The 18,577-nt window shown below is 41.9% G+C and overlaps 1 protein-coding gene across 2 annotated transcripts in view; it reads left to right on the forward strand.

The window, feature by feature from the left end:
- The window catches only part of LOC130117206 (cohesin subunit SA-2-like), a 99,838-nt gene that overhangs the window by 23,066 nt on the left and 58,195 nt on the right, over window positions 1-18,577 (forward strand). For both annotated transcript variants that reach the window (XR_008810627.1, XM_056285381.1), the window contains exons 9-22: window positions 421-494; window positions 846-969; window positions 2,145-2,243; window positions 2,885-2,964; window positions 3,674-3,781; window positions 3,939-4,047; window positions 4,173-4,290; window positions 4,481-4,584; window positions 4,703-4,795; window positions 4,928-5,017; window positions 5,133-5,336; window positions 5,441-5,511; window positions 5,769-5,856; window positions 5,983-6,063. Coding sequence is in view for 1 of the 2 variants with exons in the window: in XM_056285381.1 (XP_056141356.1) it covers window positions 421-494; window positions 846-969; window positions 2,145-2,243; window positions 2,885-2,964; window positions 3,674-3,781; window positions 3,939-4,047; window positions 4,173-4,290; window positions 4,481-4,584; window positions 4,703-4,795; window positions 4,928-5,017; window positions 5,133-5,336; window positions 5,441-5,511; window positions 5,769-5,856; window positions 5,983-6,063 (1,443 nt within the window). In the remaining variant the exon portion in view is untranslated. The remainder of the gene's footprint in view (window positions 1-420; window positions 495-845; window positions 970-2,144; window positions 2,244-2,884; window positions 2,965-3,673; window positions 3,782-3,938; window positions 4,048-4,172; window positions 4,291-4,480; window positions 4,585-4,702; window positions 4,796-4,927; window positions 5,018-5,132; window positions 5,337-5,440; window positions 5,512-5,768; window positions 5,857-5,982; window positions 6,064-18,577) is intronic.

Consider the following 18,577-nt stretch of genomic DNA (forward strand, 5'->3'; position numbering starts at 1 on the left):
CGGGTGGTTAACTTCATGAGCTGATAACTGTGATACAGCTGCCACTCAGGAATGGTTATCATACCAAAATATCATCTACAGACATGGATCCTTTCAAAAATTATAAGTAAGTTTTGCCACCTTGAGTGTACCGAAATAGGAAATTTTGGGCTCTGGCCCATGGACTATATGAAGATAATGCTGGCTGCTGTTCAGATGTTTTTTGGAATTTTTTTTTCTCTCCAATGGACCACAAAGGATGAAACAAAACTAGTTTATCAATTTGAAAGTTTGTTCTGTTACCCACAGATCTGAAAGTAGGAAAGATAAAAGAAAATGAAAAAAAGAACCTTTTCCAAAACTTGCTGATAGTTGTGGGGAAGTTATTTGTTTCAGGAGGACGTAGGCTAAAGTCTTTAATTTTCACTTCTTGTATTTCAGCTCCAAGAAAATCAAGATGAAATTGAAAACATGATGAACGCAATTTTCAAAGGGGTGTTTGTTCACAGATATCGGTGGGTAATTTTTATTTTATTTTACTTATTTATTTTTTTACTGTAAAGCTTTCAGATTCTGATTCACATTGATAATGGAGAGCCCAATCAACCAGGAACTCTCAATAGTAGCCTAATTTGATATTTAGCGCCCTCTTGTGTAATGGCTCTATCCATGTCATTTGACGTCACATGAGTGACACCACACTCATCTGATTGTTAATACGGTTTAAATTGCTGTGTGTGCTGCAATAGTGTTTTATGAGATGCAAGACAAGATAATTCATTACCAAATGGGAGTCAGTTAAAACACACTGGGCATCATGGACTGTATGAGTGTTTAATCTTGGTCAATACTTGTGTATCCACCAGTGATTCCATTGCTGAAATCCGAGCTATTTGCATTGAGGAAATTGGAGTATGGATGAAGTTGTACAGTGATGCCTTTCTTAATGACAGTTACTTAAAGTATGTTGGCTGGACCATGCATGACAAGGTGAGCCACACTGATAACAGTTTTGTCCAGGGTATGAGGGGAAAAAAGTTCAAACAGCAGCAAAAAGCTTCCCCTCACTGATAGAGGATCTATATGGTTGTACTTTTTTCTGTCATTTATGGTTACGTCTGTGTTTCATTACTACTCGTGAAATAGTTCTGATAAATCACCTGCGTCTTTTATTGTTATGCTGGCTTGTTTGCAGGAATAGATATGATCATCTGACCAGTCAGTCGACTGCTTGGGAACAGAATATTTCTTTGAAGTACAAAAAGTAGTTGATGAATATAGATTTAAAATGCAAGTGATGTTAACGTTAGTTTGAATTAATCTTAATCCATTATTTTAGTTTGATAGACTTTTCCTGTGCACATGATGCAGTAATATTGAGGGAAAGGCAGAATACATGTTTGTTTTTCGCTTCTAAAAATGTAACCTTTCAGAAATTATCTGAAATGCTTGATATTCAATTATGATACAAGTATTTTTAATAATTAGAAAAAAATATGCTGTTAGATGTCAACAACCATTTGAAAATGTTATTTCCTATTATTTCATAAAAAAGTACTATTACAGATTATCCAAAGGAGTTGAATCAAGTGCAACTGGACTTGGTATATATCCGTGAAGACGTTTCGCCTCTCATCCAACATGGCGACGGGCGCGGCCGGACATCAGAGCACAGGAGAGCCACGCATATCAATAGCTCCGATAACGACGGGCGCGGCTATAACATCGGTACACAAAAGAGCCACGCATATCTATGGCTCTGTTAGCGACGGGCGTTGGTAAACATCTGATCACAAAGAGCCACGCATATCAATAGCTCTGACAACGACTCATAGAGGATAAATACTGAGTCTCATCACCAGCCAGTCAGACTAGCTTGGTCTAATCAGAAAGGCACGAACTGAGGAAGCCTCTTGGATGAGAGGCGAAACGTCTTCACGGATATATACCAAGTCCAGTTGCACTTGATTCAACTCCTTTGGATAACCATGACCTGGATGAATGAGAACATTCACAGACGCTCTTACAGATTCAATATTTTCTTTTACAATACAGAACCTATGCAATTTCAAGCCAAGTGAAGTTTCAATTGCGATGACTGACTAAGCTTGATTAGTGATATTGAAATACTGTTTATGTTTGTTATGTTGCTACTTGGACTTTAGCAAGGCGAGGTGCGGCTGAAGTGCCTGACAGCCCTTCAAGGCTTGTACTATAACAGAGATCTCAACACTCGACTGGAGCTCTTCACCAGCCGCTTCAAGGTAAGCCAGCAGTCCTACTGATGTGCTACAGGTTCCAAGCTTCTCACACATCCTGGAAAACCTGAATATATGAACATCGATATCCCTCTGAAAAGACCTCCTAAAGGCAAACAACAATAACATTGTCATTGAAATGTTTGATAGAGCTTGAAAATTTGAAATATCATAACAAATAATCTTGCCAAAAGTCATCTGAAATCAGCATATATCAAAAAGGCATTCCATCGGATCTTTCAATTGCAGACGACCCTCCAATTTGATTTACAGCCATAAAGTGAATTCATGCATGTTATATTAGATTGTTTGCAGAGACTACACATAATTTCCTGAAATGATGCCTTTTTTTTGGAAGCAGCTGATTTGTGATTATATGTCACAGTTCCTTAAATAAAATGGGAACACAAAACAGACATGATCCATTCACCACGGTTAATTCTCATTATGGTCGAGCAGGAACAGAAGTGAAAATATGTAAAAAGATAGTTGTATATAGAGTTTTGGGAGATAGATAGATAGATAGATAGATAGATAGATAGATAGATAGATAGATAGAGAGAGATTATAAAGTTTTGGGATTAGCTATAACTGCAGAGTTTGAGTAATATTCCAGGTTTGTTATATCATCTTTCTGTCACTGATAGGACCGCATTGTGTCCATGACTCTGGACAAGGAATATGACGTTGCAGTGCAAGCCATTAAACTCCTTACTCTTGTCTTACAGTAAGTAATGCTTACCCTCTATGTCTACAATGGCCAGCGCAGACAATTGAATGTCAAATTAACACAACACAAATGCAAATCTGAAAACATTTTGATAAATCTTTGGACACAAGTACAAATCTGAAAATGCAATAACAAAAAGGAATACAAATATAGGGTTACGAATAAAAACAAATCCCTGATGTGTCAAAAAAAAAGAAGAAAGTAAAGCAACTGCAAATAACACAACACCACAGCACTATCAAAACATGCTGCAAAAATCCACAAAGGAAGTGTTTCCATGCAACTTAAATGGTGATGCAAAGGTTTACTATTTCCTGTTGGCATCTTTTTTATTTTAGCAATGGCTCACATAATGACAATGTTTTATGATGATGTTCCTAATGAGTATTTGCATTTTAGAATTCTGGGTAAATACGCAACTCTTCATTGAATTATCGTTATTTGGCTTGTACAGAAACATTTTGTTGAGGGTTTTTGCAGCATGTTTTGATAATGTTATCATTACTTTTCCAAATTATATTTTCTCTGTCATTCTGAAGATACCCCAGAGGGTACTTTGAACCCTTAGAAACATTATTTTCCATCCAGGGGGGAATCCAGATGCTTCAGGTTTTTAGCCCAGTTTCGCATTTCAAATGTTAAACTTCTCAGTTGTTTGTTATATTGAACTGACCTCTCACACAAAGAATCTGTTTTCATCCAACAGAAGCAGTGATGAGGTTCTAACAGCAGAGGACTGTGAAAGTGTGTATCATCTGGTCTACTCAGCCCATCGACCCATAGCTGTAGCAGCAGGAGAGTTTCTCTATAGGAAGTAGGTTTTTTATTGTCTATTTATTTACTTCGCCAAGACCTTGAACTCAGCTGTGGGAATTGGAAATTTGGATTTCATCACTCCTACATATTTGAAGGGTAACTTTAATCAAAGCTTGAGTCTTTTTTCTTGACCTGTTATGTCGTGCTGATGAAAGGCTGTTCAGTCACCGGGGTCCTGAAGAAGAGGGAATGCCGAGGAGGGGCAGGCAGAGCCTCAATGGCAGCCTTATCAAGACCACCGTCTTCTTCTTCTTAGAGAGCGAGGTATCAAGGCCCCTGTCTCTTCACTAATGGACATGAACCCTGCGGTCATGGCAGTTGACTTTTCTGGCTGTAAATACCTGATTGAAAATGTTCATTCTTTAATTGATACCCTCGTATTTTTGCAGCTCCATGAGCATGGAGCTTACCTTGTAGATAGCCTATGGGATTGTGCGGCTGATCTACTCAAAGACTGGGAGACTATGATCAGCCTACTGCTGGATGAACCTATGTCAGGGGAGGAGGGTAAGGGAGCCCAGTCATACATTACCAAGCAGTTTTTAACAGTAGATATGTTTTATATGACCCATTCAAATTTTGGATGAAGTATCTTAACGCACAGGGTAAAGGTTTTTTTTTTTCCACTTACTCAGACAAATATACCCCTGATTAGATAGAAAACACCTTCACCGAACTGAGTCTCTGTATTTCCCAGCCCTTACTGATCGCCAGGAGACAGCTCTGGTAGACATCATGTTGTGTGCCATCCGACAGGCTTGTGAGTGCCACCCTCCTGTGGGCAGAGGCACCGGGAAGAGGGTGAGTGCTTGGTTTTTCACACTCTGATAATCAAGTAGGAATTAACTTGATAATTTTTGTCTGATGAATTAGATGTTGAAAAATTAACATGGTTGGGGTCTCTTGCATGTCAAAAAAGGTCCTAACTGCCAAAGAGAAGAAAACACAGCTGGATGACCGCACAAGAATCACAGAGATGTTTGCAGTTGCATTGCCTCTGTTGCTGGCAAAGGTGCATTTCCGTTTTATATACCTCTTGCACGACAGTCTATCCAAAGATGATTTTTTAATATGATGACCGGATTGACTCAAAAGTGCTGTGTTTTTCCCTTTTTTGCTTTTTTTTTTTTTTTTTTTTTTACAGTACTGCGTTGATATCGAAAAGGTGACAAACTTACTTCTAGTACCGAAGTACTTTGATCTTGACATCTATACCACTGGTCGGTTGGAAAAGGTTTGTGAAATGTTACATATGTTGTTTTTTTCAAGGCATACATTGATAATGTCTCATATAGCATGGAGAAAAAAACAGTTGTGGTTAAGACCAGACAATTTATCCGCTCATCAAGCATTTGGACGCTCTGCTACGTCAAATCTGGGAGGTTGTGGACAAGCACACTGACACTGAAGTGCTGGAGGCCTGCTCTACAACCTACCACTACCTCTGCAATGAAGAGTTCACTATCTACAACCGTGTGGATGTTGCCCGCTCCCAGCTACTGGATGAGCTGGTGGACAAGTTCAGCAGACTGCTGGAGGACTTCTTACAAGAGGTGAGAGCCTCAGGGACTCTACTTGTACGAGTTGAGAAAGAACATGTGCCAGGAGACCAGGTGTGATGTCCAGAATTTCACAAGACAGATTTCTCCACTGGCAGGGAGAGGAACCAGATGATGATGACGCTTACCAGGTTCTGTCCACACTGAAGAGGATCTGTGCCTTCCACAAGTAAAACAATGCACGTGTGTTGTTATGATTTAGGAAGTTATCAAATGTTGAGGACTTACCTTGTTGCATTTCTTCTTAGCTTGTTTTGTTCTTGAGTCATGACCTAGGGTTGTCTCTTATCAAGTGATGTGAATTGTGGTTTTGATCTTTCTGACTATTTCTACACTGTTGTTTTTAAGACATAATTGTGGTGTCGTGCCTATTCATTTAGTGTAAACTTCTTACCAGTTTTCCTTTTTTCTTTTTTTTCCTTCAAGTGCACATGACCTCTCTAAATGGGACCTCTTCGCCAGCAACTACAAGTTACTCAATTCAGGACTGCAAAATGGGGATATGCCGGAGCAGGTATCAGAGCTGTAACACCATACCATTCCAGACTCTGTCATTAAAATCCTGCAAACACCAAATCAAAGATATAAAATGCCCTTCATCATTATCAGCTAAACAGATCTGCTTTCTTTTTTCCTCCAGATTGTCATTCATGCAATGCAGTGCACACATTATATCATCCTGTGGCATCTGGCGAAGGTGTCAGAAGGCAGCTCCTCAAAGGTACAAGCATGCATATTGTTAGGAACTTAAAAATAAGCATGTCAGTGCACTTGTAAAAAACACAGAAGAAACTTTGGTCATCGTGAAAAAGATGAATTGGATTAGGGGGAAAAGAAAAAGTTATTATTGGTAATAAATCTGTATAAAAATTGTATGATGAGGGTGTCCAGGTAGCGTAGCAGTCTATTCCGTTGCCTACCAACACAGGGATCAGCGGTTCGAATCCCCATGTTACCTCTGGCTTGGTCGGGCATCCCTACAGACACAATTGGACGTGTCTGCGGGTGGGGAGCCAGATGTGGGTATGTGTCCTGGTCATTGCACTAGCACCTCCTCTGGTTGGTCGGGGCTCCTGTTCGGGGGGGAGGGGGAACTGGGGGGAATAGTGTGATCCTCCCACGTGCTACGTCCCCCTGGTGAAACTCGTCACTGTCAGGTGAAAAGAAGTGGCTGGCAACTCCACATGTATAGGAGTAGACATGTGGATCGGCAAGAGGGGGTGGAGCAGCAACCGGGACGGCTTGGAAGAGTGGGGTAATTGCCAAGTACAATTGGGGAGAAAAGGGGGGGGGTTGTATGATGACCTGCTAACAATGAAATGAAATGTGTTTGCTTAATGAACGCGAATCATTTTTCTTTTGAAAAAGTTAATTAAGACACATGGATAGAGTTTGTGTGATTTGACATATAATTCCTCTCACTGCAGTTTGTTCGTTGTTCGACCCAACTCAAAAGTGGTTAAAAACATAACATTTGAATAGCCAACTCAGAGCTAAACTTTAACTCTCCAGCTAAGCTGTTCTAAATATCAAGCAACCAGCTTATGTTTTACAGTTGACCCACAGTCTGCTATTTGCATTTTGTGTGGGATTTAATGCATTACAAGTCTGCCATAGGAGCTCTGTGACCAATAAATATGGCAATGGTAGAGTTTAATAAAATTCCTGCTACAGAGACGCCTACTTTGCTCCACATTTAGGTAGATTTGCTTCACAAAAGCTTTACAGCCACTGTGGCAAAACTAGTTTTACAGTTGTACCAAATTGATTTTTTTACTCATACAACCAGATTATATTGAATAATTTATTTTTAATTTATGGAATGAGATAGAGACTTTTAGAGAGCTTTCTCTATGATACAGGTCCCAGTACCGTAATAACAGGACATTGCAAGAGTATAAGAAAAATATAGGCATGGATGAAACAGCTTCCCAATCTCCATCTCGAACATTCCTTACCCCTCTCCTCTCAGGGGAGTCAGAGCCTAGCACCAGATGGCACAGACCTCCTTTAAAGGGAATTTGACTAGCATAGTATAGAGAGGCGGTTACAGTAATACACAATGAATAAATGATAACTTAGTGTTCCATGTTAATTTTCCTTCACACCTAACAGCAAGAAGGTCCAGGGTTCAAACCCCAGGCCATTAACAGTCTTTTCTGTGTGGAGTTTGTATGTTTCCCCCATCTGCATGGGTTTCCACCAGGTGCTCTGGTTTCTTTCCACCATCAAAGATATGTATGTTAGGGTTAATACTCCTGTCTGTGTCCTTGACCAAGGCTAAGGAAAGAAGAACTGGAGTTGGTCCCTGGGGGCTTTACTGTGGCTGCACACTGCTCCTATACCACAGGATAGGTTAAATACTGAGAATGTATTTCATTGTGTGCTTGCTTACAGTAACAAATTAAGTGTCTTGAAAGGGTTGGGTTAAAGTAAGTGTTAGGTTAAGGTTAGGTTAAGATTATGTAAAGTTAGAGACGAGCTATGTTATATGGTTTGGAGACAGTGGCACTGATGAAAAGACAGGAGGCAGAGCTGGAGGTGGAAGAGTTGAAGATGCTAACGTTCTCATTGGGAGTGATGAAGAAGGACAGGATTAGGAACAAGTGTATTAGAGGGACAGCTCAGGTTGGACAGTTTGGAGACAAAGCAAGAGAGGCAAGATTGAGGTGGCTTGGACATGTGCGGAGGAGAGATGCTGGGAATATTGGGAGAAGTGGGTATGTTGGGGGAAGGATGCTGAATATGGAGCTGCCAGGGAAGAGGAAAAGAGGAAGGCCAAAGAGGAGGTTTATGGATGTGGTGAGGGAGGACATGCAGGTGGCTGGCATGACAGAGGAAGATGCAGAGGAGAGGAAGAGATGGAAACGGATAATCCGCTGTGGCGACCCCTTACGGGTCGAGAGTAGTAGTAGTAGTAGGTTAAGTTTAGGCAAGTTCAATGAATTTGGCTGAAAGCCCTTAAGCTTTTTGGCAGAAAGCCCTGGATAAGGGGAGATACGCCTGGTGGGGATCTGCACTCTACTGAGCACACTTTTCTAGTTTCATCTGTTATCCATCAGCTATTTTTAATGTTTTGGTCTTTAGATTCAGTTGCTCTGTGCTAAGAAACCAGTAGCACACAAATGATATGCTTATCCATCAGCTATTTTTAATGGTTTGGTCTTCAGATTCAATTGCTCTGTGCTAAGAAACCAGTAGCACACAAATGATATGCTGGACAATTAAATCATTTGCGGTGCCAGCAGCACACATCCAAAAATTCACACAGCAAGAATGTAATAATAATAATAGTAAATCAATTTTATATCGTGCTTTTCTAACACTCAATGTCGCTTTACAATAAATGGGGTGAAACAAGACAACAGATAAACATTGCACAAACATACAGGGGTGGATGGGAAGGGGGGCTACAAGAGGGAGAAGCGACCGCCACACACGACGCCAGCAGTGCTCTCCAACTCAAACAGATACAAAAGAGCAAGAAAAACAAAAATCAACAGCAGTGTAGATGTTGATTTTCTGTAGGGGTTTACTTCCGTAGCCTATTCCTCCCCTGAGGTAACCACTAGGCAGTGGCACTATTAAGCCCATAGCTGGGGGCTGGTTCGTGGGCATCAGGGAATATCCACACACCGGTGGGCCTTTGTATCACATGTCTAGGGGCCAGACCTCCTTCGAGTCCCTTGTAGTTCAGCCAGGGTCCAAGGTGTACCCAGTTACCATGTGTCGCCATGAGGAGGCACTACATAGGGCTTGCTGTTGGAGAGGCTGTGTACTGGCAGGGAAAGACTAACATGCTTGGCTCTCCTGTTGGCATTTCTGCTAGCCAGCAGTGAAGGTTGAGAGTGAGACGTGACAGGCACAGAACACTACACCAACACACTAGATGCTTCACAACAACCCGACTTCTTACACAAGAATGTCAGACACACATAGACACACATAGACATATAATTTTTTTCCTCAAACGATAAGACACGGGCTTTAAAATGTTGACATTAGGGCATCTGGGTGGTGTAGCGGTCTATTCCGTTGCCTACTAACACAGGGATCGCCGGTTCATATCACCATGTTACCTCCCGCTTGGTCGGGCGTCCCTGCAGACACAATTGGCTGTGTCTACGAGTGGGGTGGGAAGCCGGATGTGGGTATGTGTCCTGGTCACTGCACTAGCGCCTCCTCTAGTTGGTCGGTGCACCTGTTCAGGGGGGAAGGGGAACTGGGGAGAATAGCGTGATCCTACCATGCGCTACGTCTCCCTGGTGAAACTCCTGTCAGGTGAAAAGACGCGGCTGGTGGCTCCATATGTATTGGAGGAGGCATTTGGTAGTTTGCAGCCCTCCCTGTATTGGCAGAGGGGGTGGAGCGGGGACTGGAATAGCTCATAAGAGTGGGGTTATTGGCCAAGTACAATTGGGGCGATAAAGGGGGAAACAAAAGCCATAAAAAAAAAGTTGACAGTCTTCAGGGCATTTCTGAAAACCTAATCTTATTGTGGCGTCACACAACTCGTCGTTGGTGTCTCTCGTGTCCGATGATCCACTCCAAGAGATTAAGGTGTGTGCTTGAAACGAAGATGGCTTGACAGTCCAAGGTGAGAATGGAAGAGAGGAGAACAGCGTGGACAGGGGATAGTAGGGGGTGGACCCGTTCCTGCGGCTCTCTGTTCTTGGTGGATTTTAGGTGGCAGCGCTTTTCTTCCGCATGTGTTCGTTTGTCAGTTTCAGCCTTGATGGAACCAGCCAGGCAGGCAGCTCTCCGGTATCTTCGATTTTCTGCTACTTTTTCCCAGTTCTAAGGGTCGATGTTGAAGGTGATCATTATTTGGGAGATCCTCTTTTTCTTTGACCTTGGGTCAGTTCGGAGTGTAGGATTTTTTTCGGGAGTCTGTCGTTTGGCATCCTCTGGATGTGGCCAAGCCACTGCAGCTGGTGATGTTCAGTTGTCATCTCGATGGAAACGAGATCGGCTCTTTTGAGAACTTGATTGTTGGTGGCCCGTTCTTGCCAGAAAATTGCCAGAATACTTCTCTGTTTTTGCTGGTGGACGCGTTCTAGTTTACGGATTTGGTACTTGTAGAGGGTCCAGGCTTCACAGCTGTATAGAGGGTTGTAAGAACCACTGCACGGTAAACCATGATTTTGGTTGATGTCTTGAGATCACAATCATAGAAAACATGGTGAGAAAGTCAGCCAAAGGCAGTGTGGGCAGCTTTCAGTCTGTTGGTGATATCCAGTTCTAGACTGCACGTTTCTTCGAGGATACTTCCAAGGTACTGAAAGGATTTAACTTGCTCTATAGATTGGCCATAGATGGTGATTTAAAGTGGAACTCCTGGAGTATCCTGAGGCACAACAGCAAGCGTTTTGGTTTTCTTGATGTTCACAGAATAGCCAAACGTCTCGTAGGCCTGAACAAAGGAGTTGGTGATCGACTGAAGACCTTCTGGAGTCATGGCAGGAGCAGCATTATCATAGGCATATTGAAGCTTGGTGATGATGGTGGTGGATGTTTTGTTCTTATGATTGAACAGGCTGCCATCAAAGCGGTAACGGATGTTGACTTTACCGTCGAGTGACCGATCTGTCTTCTGCAAGAGAGCAGCAAGGTATATGGAAAATAACGTAGGCTCTAGAACACAGCCTTGCTTTACTCCACAATCCATGGGGAAAGGTTCAAAAAGGGTTGGATAGCACATCCCACAAATGGCTCTTGGAAGAGAATCAAACGCTTTCTCGAGGTCGAAAAAGATATAAAAAAAAACATTGTCTTCTGTTGTTCTCTTGCCTTCTCCATGAGCTGTCGTTCCGCAAAGATCATAACGGTGGTTCCTCTGTGGGATTGAAAACCGCTTTGGGATTCAGGGCGAACTTCTTCGGCCAGGGTGGTGAGATGATTCAGAAGGATCCACGACAGAATTTTCCCAGCTGTTGAGAGAAGGGAAATTCCTTTGTAATTGCTGCACACTCCTCAGTCCCCTTTTTTTGAAAATGGTGAGGATGTTTGCGTCTCTGAAATCAGCTGGGACGGTCCGGGTTTTCCAGATCTGCAGGATGATTTCGTACAGTTGCTTCTGAAGAGGTAGTCCTCCATACTTGTACAGTTCTGCAGGGATTCTGTTGGGGCCAGCCGCTTTGTTGCGCATCTGAGCAATTGCTGTTTGAAGCTCCTTGGCGGAAGGAGGTGCAGACATCCACGGTTTTTGCGGCAGAGTAGGTAGGCCATCAAGGCAGTCCGGAGATGCTTGTGATGGTTTGCAGAGGAACTGGTGGAAGTGCCGTTTCCATCGTTGACTGATGGCTACGTCGTCCCTCAGAATTGTTACGTTGTCCTCTGCTTTCATCGGTGTTGGTGCGGTCTTGATGGGCCTGTAGATGGCACGGGTAATAGGGAAGAAGTCATAGAGGTGGTTCTGGTCTGCGTAGACCTGGATCTCAAGGGCTTTACTTTGCCAACATGCATCCTTCATGGAGCGGAGTTGAGCTTGGGTGTTTGACTTCAGTTTCTTGTAGTGCTCTTCTTTTGTCATGGAGGTTCTATCTTTCTCCCAGGAGAGACGAGTTTGATTCTTTGTGCTGATCAGGTTGAGAATTTCCTGGTTGTTGTTATCAAACCAGTCCTGGTGACGTCTTTTGAGAATACCAATATCGGTTTCAGCTACAGCGAGGAGAGTCATTTTTAGAATTATCCAGTTTGATATGGGGTTGTTCTCGATGAGTGCAACATCCTTCAGGACTTCTGTGATCTTATTCCAGAAGCTTCTTCTACGCTGAGATCTTCAAGCTTTCGGATGTCGATTTTCTTTAGCGGGATGGTCATGGCAGGGTGTCTAGGCTTGGGTTTAAGTCGCAGATGGAGATTGGAGATGACCATTCTATGATCGGTCCAACAATCGTCAGCATGCGGGAGTGCCTTGGTGACATGGACATTGGATCGGTCCTTCATGCGTACAATACAATCACACATTCAATGAGATGCCAGTGGTGTGATCGTGGATGCATCTAGGTAGCTTTCTGGCTCATTTTCAGTGGGAAGACAGTATTTATGATGATGAGGCCATGTTCCACACAGAGGCCAAGGAAAAGACTTCCATTTGAGTTGCATCTACCGACTCCATGCTTCCCAACGATGCTGCTCCATATTGTACTGTCTCTGCCAATGCGAGCGTTGAGGTCACCCATAAGGATGAACTTGACAGCTGCTGGAACGGTGGAAATAGTTCTTGATAGGGTGTTGTAGAGAGCTATTTTCGCCTCATTGTCAGTATCAAGAGTCGGGAGCATAAGCGCTGATGGCACTCAGGAAATATCCATTTTGGAGTGATAATCTGATGGACATGATGGATATGTTAATGCAGATATGTGTTAGATTCAGGTCATGGTCAAGTTTGGATCTGATTGCCGACTCCATGAATTCGGTGGTCCGTTTCTGGTAATCCTTTCCAGACCTTTTTCTGCGAGTTGGCCTTCATCTGCAAGTCTTGTCTCTTGGAGAGCCGCAAGATCGATATTGAAGCGAGAGAGTTGTTGTGCAATAAGGGCAGTTCGTCGTTGTGGTCTATCAGAGTCATTCTGATCAAGAAGTGTCCTAATGTTCCAGGTTCCAAAAGTCAGTAGTGTAAAATCTTGCTTATTTCACCCGCAAGAAATGGATTTCCCACTGGACACGGTATTCCAGTTAGGAAACATGGGAAACAGCTGTTTTTAGCCCACATTTTCTAGGGCCTTCACCTGATTGGGGGGAGCAGCGCTGCCCCTAAAAAGGGCTGCTCCATCGCAAGATTGCTGCTGAAGCCACACAAAGTTTCCTGGGTTCATGTAGAGACGACCATCAGCTCCTTGCTGCCAGTTGTGTGCATTTGGAGCTAGGAGCTTCCAGGATGATCAGTCCCTGCTCCCGTTGCTCCGCAGTATCGCCAATGGATTTTTTTTGGGGGTGGGGGTGGGGGGAGTAAAGCACGGTCCTCGAAAAACTCAGAGCCATTTGCTAAAGCCTTGATTAAAGTGGTGATCAGGTCGCGACGCTGGTCCACACTGCTAGGCCTGGGAGGATCTAGTTCCATGACAACACAAGAGTGAAGACGATGGGATCCACCACAGGTTGTACCCAAGTGATTGTCGGATTGGGAGTCCGGACTGCCCACTTGTTAGGCACTTAACAAGCCAGGGATGTGTGGCATTTTTATAACCGCCAGTCCGTGGTCCCGTTAGGCTTTAGCCAGCTGAGTGCTGCCCAGGTTGCGCCAACTCCACAAGTGAAGTCCGGTCAATACCACGAGGAGGGGCCTATCCGTGGTTTGTCACGCATGCAGGAATCGGTAGCCTGTACCTTTCAGCCTACATCACAAGACGCTTCAGCAACCCACACAACTATACATTTGAAAAAGGTGATTTTTTTTTCCCTTCTAAATTGTGCCATATTTTCTTTAGTTATTAGGGGTGGGACAATCCACAAATCTCACAGTTCGATACGTCTCACAATTCAGGGCTCATGATTTTAATTTCATACGATACAGTGGATGCCTTGGTAAGCAAAAGACAGAACACCATTGCAGTTCTCTATTTTTGATTTAATTCAAGAATTGGGCCCAACATTTTGGCATTATCAAGGCACGTGTTCAAACGTAATGCAAGTGCAAAAGTTCTAACAAAATTTTGTCCCATCTTTTATTATTTTGTAACAATTGCTTTAATAAAACCATTAAAACCTAATTCCGTAGCTAATTTAGGCTTAAATACAAAATAATAAAATGTCAGCGTAAAATGAAAGTGCCTTTTTAACATTTCCCATTAAATGGCTTGGTAAGGGGCTCATACGCCAATGAGTGCTCAAGTGAATATCAAAAATATAAAAAAAACTAAATCATATCTTTTCTACTTCCTCAGTATGTTCACTTCAATCCAATGTCAAGTTCTTTTGTAAGTCAAGTCAATATTATTAGTATAGCCCAATATCACAAATTACAAATTTGCCTCAGGGGGCTTTACAGCAACACAACATCCTGTCATTAGACCCTCGCGTCAGATAAGGAACCATCTCCCTTAAAAAAAAAAACAAAAAAAAACTTTATCAGGGAGAAAAAAATAGGAAGAAACCTCAGGGAGAGCAACAGAGGAGGTCAATTTATCCACATTTTCAGATGAGAGACAAGATCTGCTTGTGCTGACTAGATTACCGATGTTGAAAACTCTTTCGCTTGGCACGGATGACCCAGGGACAGACAGGTAGCGTTGTGCCAGCTTGGCTAGATGAGGGAATCTATATTCATTTCCCTTCCACCAGTCAAGTGGATCTGAGTCGACTTGAATGCATGGTGTTACTTTATACGAAGCCATCTCCTCTTCCACAATCTTTGACAAAGGTTGTGCAGTTGCCACTGCTGTAAAGAGCTCATCAAACAGCTCGGCCATTGCTGACTTCTTGGGGAGATGTCTTTACAGACTGTGGTACTTGGTCTGCTGTTGATGAACTAAGCTTCTCTGCAGCTTTGTGCAGACTCTGCAAGATAAAGAGAATACCAGTACATTATTGAAAATAACAAACATCTGAGTAAAAATAAGATTCTTTGGTATAAAAGATTAACTAATTTAAATGTAGTGAAACTATAATTCAATTCAATTTATTGGCATGACCATATTCTGTTACATAGTATTGCCAAAGCACAAGGTGGTACAAAACAATACAGTACAGTTTATAACATACAAACAATAATTAAAAAAAGTTTCTGTACTGTTAAAAACAAACAATCAACCAACCAACCAACCAATTTAACAATATTTAGTAGTGCAAACGTTAATTGAACTTGAAGAACAAAGAATAGAAGAACAAAAATAGAGAGAAAAGGAAGAAACGTGTGTGTGTGTGTGTGTGGGTGGGTGTAGGTGTGGGTGTGTGTAGTGTGTGTAGCTAGGTGCGTGTATGTGGGTGTGTGTGTGTAGGTGGGCGTGTGTGTGTCGGTGTGTGGATGGGGTGCTCACTCACTGTCCCTCAGATTTTGACATGCAACATTATATTTAGCTGCTGTGTTGCAGCTTGTCTTCTCCTCTCCGAGTAGGGTGGCTAGTTTGCTGATGTCAGGGGGGCTTCTGAAGTTTTGGTGGATCTGTTCAATTTTTGGGTAGTAATGATTTCTAATTTGGTTATACATAGTAATATTATAATTGATGATGAAGTGCAGCTCTGTCTCCACCTCTCCCATGTCACAGTGTAGGCACAGCCTCTCTTCTGCCGGCAGCCATGTTTGTCTGTGTCGGTCTTTTTCTACGGCCAGGCCGTGCTCACTGAGTCTGTACTTCATCAAGGTGGTTCTCAGTTTGGTATCAGTCACTGTGTGCAGATATTCTGCCACGGTGTACTGTCTTTTTAGGGCCAGATAGCATTGCATTTTATGTCAGTTTTTAGTTTGTGTGTCCCAATAAGTAATATAATTTAGTTTTTGTTGAGTTATAATTTAATGGATTTTGATGTGAGTGGGGGAATTGGTTTTGCTCAATTCTTGGTATTGCAAGTCTTTGTAATGGTATGAATGGGAGTCACTGTTTTTCAAATGTTGCCAGAATTTGATTGCCCTTTCCTTTATTTTGACCAGTAATGGATATTGGCCTAATTCTGCCCTGCATGCATTGTTTGTTGTTTTCCTCTGGACATGTAAGAGGTTCTTACAGAACTCCACATGCAGGGTCTCAATTGGATGTTTGTCCCAGTTGCGAAATTCTTGATTTGTAATTGGACCCCACACTTCACTGCCATAAAGAGCAGTTGGTTCGATTACGGATTGGAATATTTTCAGCCAGATTCTAATTGGAATGTCTACAAACATTTGTCGTTTTATGGCATAGAAAGCCCTGCGTGCTTTTTCTTTCAATTCATTCACTGCCAGGTTAAAATTTCCCATGTTGCTGATTTTTAGTCCTAAATAATAGCTATTGAATGTTCAGTGTGGTTTCCTCCTAGTGTGATTTCATTCCCGGAGATCTGGATCTTTTTTGAAAAATCATAATTTTGGTCATTTTCATGTTTACTGCCAGGGCCCAGGTCCGTCAGTACTGCTGCAGCAGGTCAAGGTTCTGCTGTAAGCCCTGTGCAGTAGGAGACAGCGGAACCAAGTCGTCTCCATAGAGCAGTAATTTGATCTCTGAGTCGTGTAGAGCAGTGTTTCTCAACCAGGGGTCCGCGGTCCGTGGTGTAATTGCAAGGGGTCCGTTAAAATAAAATATCTTTAAAAAAAAGATCCTATGACATTTATAGAAATAGGATTATTTTACTCAAATGTGACTGAGACCTTTATCTACCTAAACTATAAAGGGTAACAGGACTTTTTTCTCTAATTACATCTGTTTCACAAGTGTAATTTATTGTATTTTAATAAGAGATCTCGCTCCCGTTTGCATTGTTAAAAGTTACTGCATAAAAATTCTGTTGTTACATATATCTGAAAGTTACTGAATACATATTCTGTTTTGTTACATATATCTGAAAGTTACTGCATAAGAATTCTGTTTTGTTAACTATATCTAAGTTACAACTGAAAGCTTTTATTTTTGCCCCAAAGAGTGAATAAATGCTATAATGCAATTTAAAATGCAGTTTCTACTGTTTCTATCAAATTGCAACCCCCCTCCCCCAAGATCAGGTGGAGGGGTCCTCAGGGTAGATCAAAAATACGCAGGGGGTCCAGGACCCCAAAAAGGTTGAGAACCACTGGTGTAGAGTGAGGTCGGGTGCTGCTGATTGGTCTAGAGTTTTTGCCAATTCGTTGATGTAAATGTTGAACAAAGTTGGACTCAAGCAGCTTCCCTGTCTCGCTCCATGCTCCTGAGAAAGGAAATTTGTTCCTTTATCACCGATTCTTAGGCCACACTCATTTTCTGTGTACATTGATTTAATGATGTCATAGGTTCTGCCCCCTTCACCACTTTCAATAACTTTGTAAAACAATCCTTGGTGCCAGCTAGAGTCGAAAGCTTTTCTGAAATTAATGAAGCATGCAAAAAATTTATTTTTATTTTGGACTACGTGTTCATCAGTTAGGGTGTGCAGGGTGTAAATATGATCAGATGTGGGGTAATTTGGTAAAAATCCAATTTGGCTTCTACTCAAAACATTGTGCTTCATAAGGAAGTCTAGAATTTATAATATTACAAAAAAATCTTCCCCAGATGACACAAATGTTCACACAAATGCCTCGGTAATTATTAGGGTCAAATTTCTCTCCATTTGTAAAGGTTGGGGTTATTAGTCCTAGAGTCCAGATGCCAGGGAAATAACCTACGCTCAGAACTAAATTAAACCATTTTAAGAGGGCCAATGGAAATTTTGAGCTCAGGCATTTTAGCATCTCATTTAGGATGCTGTCAGGTCTAGGTGCTTTCTTAGTTTTTACTTTTTTGATTTCGTCCTGCTCAGTAATAGGGAAGTCTAGTGGGTTCTGGTTATCTTTAATAGCCAATTCTAATTCTTCAAGTCTCTTGTTTATATGGTCCTGATTAGGATTTGTATTTGCTTCAACTTTTTTAAAGAGCATTTGGAAATGGTTGGTCCATATTTCTCCATCTTGGATTGCAAATTCTTCTTGTTTGGATTTTTTCAGTTTGTTCCAGTTATTCCAGAACTGATTTGTATTGATTGACTCCTCTATTAGTGTCAGTTGCTTGGAGATGTACTGTGTTTTTTTGGTTCTTACGTTTGTTTTGTGTTAATGTTTCATGGTAAAGAAGGCGCATATCTGTATTATTTGGGTCTCTATGTTTCTGATTGGATAAAGCTCTAAGTTCTTTTCTGATGTTTTTGCAATCTTGGTCAAACCAATTGTCTTTTTAAGTTTGGTTTTTGGTTTATTCTGTTTCAGTTGTGATTTCTGGGCTGTTTTTATGAAGATGGTATTGATATTTTGTACTGCCAGGTTGACTCCTTCTTTGCTGTGAGTATATGTGATATCCAGAAAGGTGCCTAAAAGTGTTTGAATTTCATGGCTGCCAATTGCTTTCTGGAAATCTTCAGTACTGTTTTGGGCCCATCTGTATGATTTCTGGATATGGAATAGCTTACTGGGCTTTGTGTGTGTAGTGTTGTTATTTCTTTTTGATGTATACAGTGATTTGACTATGATCAGACATAGGGGTTAGTGGTTAACAGTGAATGCTCTGAGAGATAAAGGATCTATATCTGTTATCATATAATCTACTGTACTATTCCCAAGAGGTCAGCAAAATGTGTATCATCCTAAAGAATGT

Source organism: Lampris incognitus, chromosome 8 (assembly GCF_029633865.1).
Source record: "Lampris incognitus isolate fLamInc1 chromosome 8, fLamInc1.hap2, whole genome shotgun sequence".
In the NCBI taxonomy this organism is placed as follows: domain Eukaryota; kingdom Metazoa; phylum Chordata; class Actinopteri; order Lampriformes; family Lampridae; genus Lampris; species Lampris incognitus.